This window comes from Trichoderma camerunense (genome assembly GCF_050948025.1).
Source record: "Trichoderma camerunense strain CBS 138272 chromosome Unknown V8C40scaffold_8, whole genome shotgun sequence".
Lineage (NCBI taxonomy): Eukaryota > Fungi > Ascomycota > Sordariomycetes > Hypocreales > Hypocreaceae > Trichoderma > Trichoderma camerunense.
Window position 1 is genome coordinate 1187368 of NW_028145362.1, and position 5759 is coordinate 1193126.

The window sequence follows — 5759 nt, forward strand, 5'->3', positions numbered from 1 at the left end:
CTATAATGCCGATGACCCGTCATAGGGTGCTACTCCTAGCATATGGTGTATCGAAACAAATTCGTAGAAAAGTAAGCGTAGCAGAATACTACCGCTACTATAAAAGCATCGGTCCATCGCCTAACCATATGCATCGAGATTCACACCATTTCGTCGAGTATTTAGCCGGTACCTAATTCTCGACGGAGAATAAAATAACCCAATGGCGTTATCTACCTGGGCTATATATGCATAAAACATTTCCGAGACTACCGTTGAAGCTGTCGCCTACGTCCATCCTCGCCTACTGAATCTAAACGCCATGGCGGCAAATTTTTCTGGATGGCACACTTTATCCTATGGCAGATGTTGGAATGGGTCTCTAAGGTCTTGGCGCTTCCACCTCCCCGGATCAAATACTTGTGGCTGTTCAAGAGCTATTGGTGCCTGTAGATCCGAGGAGGTTTTCGCCTTGCTGTCGGTTGTTTAACTCGATATCCTTCAGCTACTGGTTCCGTTATCACTTCAACCGCAGATAATTACTTATGTTCTCATATATTACCGCAATGAAAACAAGATTCAGAAACGGTTACTTGGTGTCTCATACCCCAAACTACTTGATAGCAAACGCGTCTTAGGAGCTACTGGAAATAGATATTCCATCGTCACTTCATACATACCGCATTAGGCAGGTAGAGGACGTAATTCTGGCTTTTGAGTGGAAGGTATAATTTTTGTCAGATCCCAGAGGAAAGCAAAATAACAACAGTAGCAGATACTTGAACGCCCGGGATAGAAAAAGCTATTCTCATTATTTCAGTACGCGTGAAACATCCTGTAAAGATATAAAGATAATCGCCAAATGCTGGTCTGGCATCGCTAAAAGATTATTAATTCAGTCTAGATATATACGCGATATTAATGTACAACAAAAACTTCGTCACCCTGCTAATTCTGCGGGGGGTCGAAGCTCTTGATTCAGCTTCCCTCGAGCATCCAGCTCAGCCATTGTCTTTTGCTGGCTATCGAGTTCTTGCACTGGTCTCTGAGCCGTAGTGCCGGCAGATGCTTTCCTCTGCCGAAGTTTCCAGATCAAAAATGCAACCACGGCAATGAGTATTACTCCAACTGCGACGCCGACACCAATGCCGGCTTTTGCTCCGCTGGATAGGCCAGAAGATTGGTCGCTCTGGCTCGGACTAGAGTTTGTTGGGGCAGCGCTTGTTGTAGTTGTAGTTCTAGTTGTTGCTCTCGTAGGTGCTCTTGTTGTAGTTGATGGAGCGCCAGTGAACACAGTTCCAACAACCTTGTATACAGTCGCTCCATTGTCCCATGTCGCCCATACTTGTGGATTTTTTGGCAAAACGTTGAATCGGCCGGCGCCGGAATTGCAGCAACCATTCGTATGGTCACAACAGTACGATGTGTCGGTGCTGGTGACGTTGGAGCAGGATATTAGATCGGTTCCTCCGGTGTCCGCACCTATTTGATCGCATTCAAGTTAGACACAACCATCTACCAGATTGCCATGCTACTGAGAACCGAGCTTAAAAGGGGAGTAAAGAGTTGATGTCATACTAAGGCAGAAGTTGGCGCATTCGGGAGAGTTCCAGTTCTTGTCGCTGCAAGAACCCCGAATAATATTCCCATCGTTCGATTGGCACAGCTTATTCGAGAGGCATGCAGCTCCAAGTCCTCCGCCACAGCACGCACTTTGTTTCGCGTTGGGATCACATGGGAAATCGCTTGACGGGCTTCCGTTAGGGTAGTAGCATTGTTTGAGAGCTGCCGAGCAGGGGACCAGCAGCTGTAAGAACGTGCCGAGGAAAACGAGCGTCTTCATGGTGAGATGCGCCTATCCAGCCAAATGATACCCGCGAAGAAAACATTAAGGAGTAGGAAAACAGAAGGCTAAGCGCCGGCCATCATGGCAGATCAAATATCGAGACATCCGATTAGCAATCCTACATACATCATTGTGCTTGAAACGACAATCAGGCTAGGACACACTGGAAATAGGATCAAACTGCCTTGCAACATCTTGTTTTTGTAGGCTTTGCACTGGAAGGATTCGAGCTAATGCAGGGAGAGAGGCAGGCATAAGCCCAGGGTGAAATTGAACAGTTACAGGGAGTGTGACTTTGACCAGCATCAGCCCGCTCCCAAAGAAAATTTTGGCACAAAATTCCAACAGATCCTGCTTTATTCTTCAAATTGTAGACTTCAGAAGAATTGGTCTCACAATTTGTGCGCAAGTGAAGAACAGTTGCTAGGAATGACATCGTGTCTGTTGGCTGCTCAGTGACAACCGTCAAACTAAGCGCTGTCAGGTTGCACGGCTATGAATTTCGTAAAATCTCACCAATAGGAATGAGGCTCCGTCGGTTACAAGCTTAAGTCTAAGCGGCCATGGAAGAAAAGTCCCACCCACTTGCTGATCCTTCGACATGAGTTGTCGCATGATTGGGCCAGGCTTCCTGTCAGTGCCCATGTTAGTTTCAGTCTGGTCAGCATATCATTTCCCTAATTGCCGATGCTAGTATGGAGGAGGTAGCGATAGCAGCAGGTGTCATGGATCTCTTCAGCTATGACATTTAAACTACATGTAGCCACGGGGATGGAATAGCTGAGTTAGCCCAATCGCAGTCCTGAGGACTATTAACGACTGCCCATGAAACACCAAGAGAAGCAATGTCAATATACAGATATTATTTACAGGGGAAGTGATTATCTCGACTTCGCAAATGACGAGCACAGCGTTCGCCTCTGCGTTGCGTGCAAATTATATACAATACTCTATACCAGTTCCATTTACACATCCATACTCCGTACAGTACTCTGACAATAAAGGCCGTTAGTTTTTCTATAACCCGCTGTTCGTCGCTAGATCGATCTGAGAAGATGACTTCTCCTCGCTATCCCCAGTCGACTCCTTAGATGTGCCACTTGCCGAGTCCTCCGAGTCCTCCGAAGACTTCTTATATCGGCTATCAATGTCGTGAGATATCTTCTCCCGGTGAACAGTGATGGCTGTCGTCATCATGACCCTGTTCCCATTCTCGACTTCTGACGGCGTTGGCTTGTGCAAGTTGTCAGTGCATCCGCCTTTAGCATACGCGTGATATGAGCCACCGCCAATGGACTCCAAGATGGCTGAACCAGTGCTATTGCTGCGACCACTGGATGATGCGCTTTGACCGTTTGAGTTCATTGGCCTTCCTCCACTTGTCAGCTCAACAAGGCGATTGAGAACGGTGAATTCGAGCTTCAGCTTGATGCTATAGGCGAACGGTTTATATGATATCTGAAAGTCGTAGAGATTCGCAAATTCGAGGACTACAATCGTAACATCTAGGACCATGACGAGGACGTTGACGAGGATCAGATTCTTTAATAAGCGACGACTCGATTGCCTATTTCCAAGGCTGCCTCCCATCCGTAACAGCTTGATCGTTTCATAAATGTAGAAGCTAGACAGCATCATCTCCTGCAAGAAGAAGACGATGATTTCGATCCTTTCGGTAATTTTGTACGGCGTCTGGAAGATTTCTGGGTTGGAGGAGAAAGATCCGTATACCAGCGGGATGACCATGCCGTGGCAGACGATTCCATTGAAGATGATGATGTAGAGGATTATTTTCAGGCGTTTCTGGTTCCTCAGCACCAGATGCAGTCGAGACCAAAGAACCAATGATTGGCCCGTCACCATAAACACCCATCCCATCAAGCTAAGTGTGCACGACAAGTAACCGAGTGACACAGGTCCAAAGTATTTGATGCAAAACCCAATACAGGACAAGGCGATTCCGACCGTCGCCATCAAGAAGGACCAAAAGTATAGCCCGGCATATCGCTTAAAGGTACCCCAAATGATGCAAAGGAGTTCGAGAACATTGTATAGGGCCAGCGAGAGGAAGACAATGATGATGGTCAAGTCAGTCCAGTCGATGCCCTGGACGCCAGTGCCGAAGCTGCGCGGTCGTATTATAGGCGCCATCGTAACGAGGCGACGCAGTGATGCCGACCAATCCTAACATGAGCGTGATCATGAGAAGATACTGCTTATTATTGCGTGGCTATTGGCGACATGCATGGCGCATTTTGATGAATCGCATGGTGTCGTTATTTCGAGTGTTGGAGATGAAAGAGAGGCTGCGACAACGGCCTCACGCGACGCCCTTACCATTTGCTATTATATTCCACTGCATCGTTCTTGAGCCCAAACCCAAACCACTGCATTGGTATGAGTGTGGCAAGTCGGTTTTGGATGAAACTCTATTTCCACGCTTGGCCATCTTGGATGAAGCTGAAGAATTTTGAGTCTCGGTGACATCGCCAAGCACACTTGTGATGTCAATCGACCAAGTCGCCTATACTTCAACTAGTGAAGAGGGCGTCCCAGACCGAAACGACAAGAGCAAGAGTTCACGAGGCGCCAGTCGCTGCTGGTCTGGAACAAGCCACGCTTGGCTGAGTTCCGAAGTCCTCATCTCCGCCGGCTAAGAGGAATTACATAACTGGCTTCTCATGCTCGCTGACAAACATCCCAAGTTCCGAGCTCTTGGAAGTTAATGTGGCTGAAGCTGAGGGGCCACAGTGAGTCTGCGCATGAAGCTAACTCGCTGAGAGAATGTTTCGGTGCGCCTGGTCTCTTCGACCAAGCAAGCCACTGGTATCAGCCATCTGCAAGCCAGGCTTTTAAACGAGGGAGGTCGGAAGCCATGTTATTTCGGCAATGATACGGCTCAGAGTTGCTTATAAGCTAGAGTTGAGGTGAGGTTGAGACTTCTCGGGTGAGATCTCACCCCGTCTCTGCCCGCCTTGCCGTCCGCGTCCGTTTTATTACCTGATTACATAGCTACCAAAGCACAACTCCGCGTATCAATCCCTCAAAATCGGGTTCAGCCACGATTGGCAAGGTCAGCCGCCGTCTTTGAGCCCAGCTGTTAAGTCGTTGCTGCTTCTCCTTTTAAGCGTTCAACCTTTCTCCGTTTACTTGAGGGCATTCACGCAGTTTGTGCATGATTTTGTCTGGCAACTAGCTTGCACAACACTTTAAACGAGCGATGACAAAATATTTCCAGAACAACGCATTAAGAAGACGAGACATCCTTCTGGAATCACCCAATCAACAAACCTTTTCTTCAACTGTGGTGGCAATGCAACAAGAAGCTAAAGAAGGCCACTAGCCACATGGCAGTCCAAACGTCAGCCACCGTATTTCGATTCATCTGGCCGGGAAAATTACCGAATTGGGCAAGTTTTCGAGTCAAGCTGCCGGCATCAACTCCGTCGCTGTCCGCTGCCACGAGGCCGTTACGCGGAGTTATTGACATGACAGCTCCGTGCCGAGGAGAAGTGGCAATTTAAACAATTAACGCTAAAGAGGGTACCAACAGTACACTTTAAAAAAGTGTAAAAAAAGGAAAAGGAAAAAAAAAGAGCGACCTCTTGGAGGTCTGGCGGATCTCTCCCGCCGGGAATTGAACCCGGGTCTCAAGCGTGACAAGCTTGCATACTGACCACTATACTACGGAAGATGTTTCAGGCGTTACAGCGCCTGTTGTAGCGGATCACGTAAGCGCTTCAACTAACATGATAGATAAAGCTGGAGACACAAAATTCCAAGGTTATAGACCATTGCGAAGCTCAATAACATAACAAGAGAGACAAAACAAACAAGTCCAATAGCTTTGACAAGAAAAGAAAGAATAATAACATGACAAAATATGAAAAGACACATCAATGCTATGGAAGAGACATAATGCATCCATCTCTAC

At 47.4% G+C, this 5759-nt stretch overlaps 2 protein-coding genes and 1 non-coding gene across 3 annotated transcripts; all 3 read right to left on the reverse strand.

Moving 5' to 3' along the window:
* Positions 1-825: 825 nt before the first annotated feature.
* V8C40DRAFT_244417 (uncharacterized protein) lies at positions 826-2245 on the reverse strand. The gene is made up of 2 exons (XM_083215647.1): positions 1558-2245; positions 826-1461 (listed from the first exon to the last, which is right to left on the reverse strand). The coding sequence occupies exons 1-2, from the start codon at positions 1820-1822 to the stop codon at positions 920-922; spliced, it is 807 nt and encodes a 268-aa protein (XP_083073788.1). The 5' UTR covers positions 1823-2245; the 3' UTR covers positions 826-919.
* A 269-nt stretch (positions 2246-2514) lies between these two features.
* On the reverse strand, positions 2515-3976 carry V8C40DRAFT_287239 (uncharacterized protein; the record flags this gene model as incomplete). The annotated part of the gene is made up of 1 exon (XM_083222679.1): positions 2515-3976. One exon carries the CDS (start codon positions 3974-3976, stop codon positions 2843-2845), a length of 1134 nt encoding a protein of 377 aa, XP_083073789.1. The 3' UTR covers positions 2515-2842.
* A 1471-nt stretch (positions 3977-5447) lies between these two features.
* On the reverse strand, positions 5448-5519 carry V8C40DRAFT_t114. The gene has a single exon. It is a non-coding gene; the product is annotated as a tRNA-Asp (tRNA).
* Between the last annotated feature and the right edge of the window lie 240 nt (positions 5520-5759).

Bases quoted from the DNA above. Each gene is read 5' to 3' on its own strand.
- V8C40DRAFT_244417 (XM_083215647.1), bottom strand. From the start codon at position 1,822: ATGAAGACGCTCGTTTTCCTCGGCACGTTCTTACAGCTGCTGGTCCCC. The intron at 1,462-1,557 runs GTATGACATCAA...GCGATCAAATAG, and splicing joins ATGCGCCAACTTCTGCCTTA to GTGCGGACACCGGAGGAACC.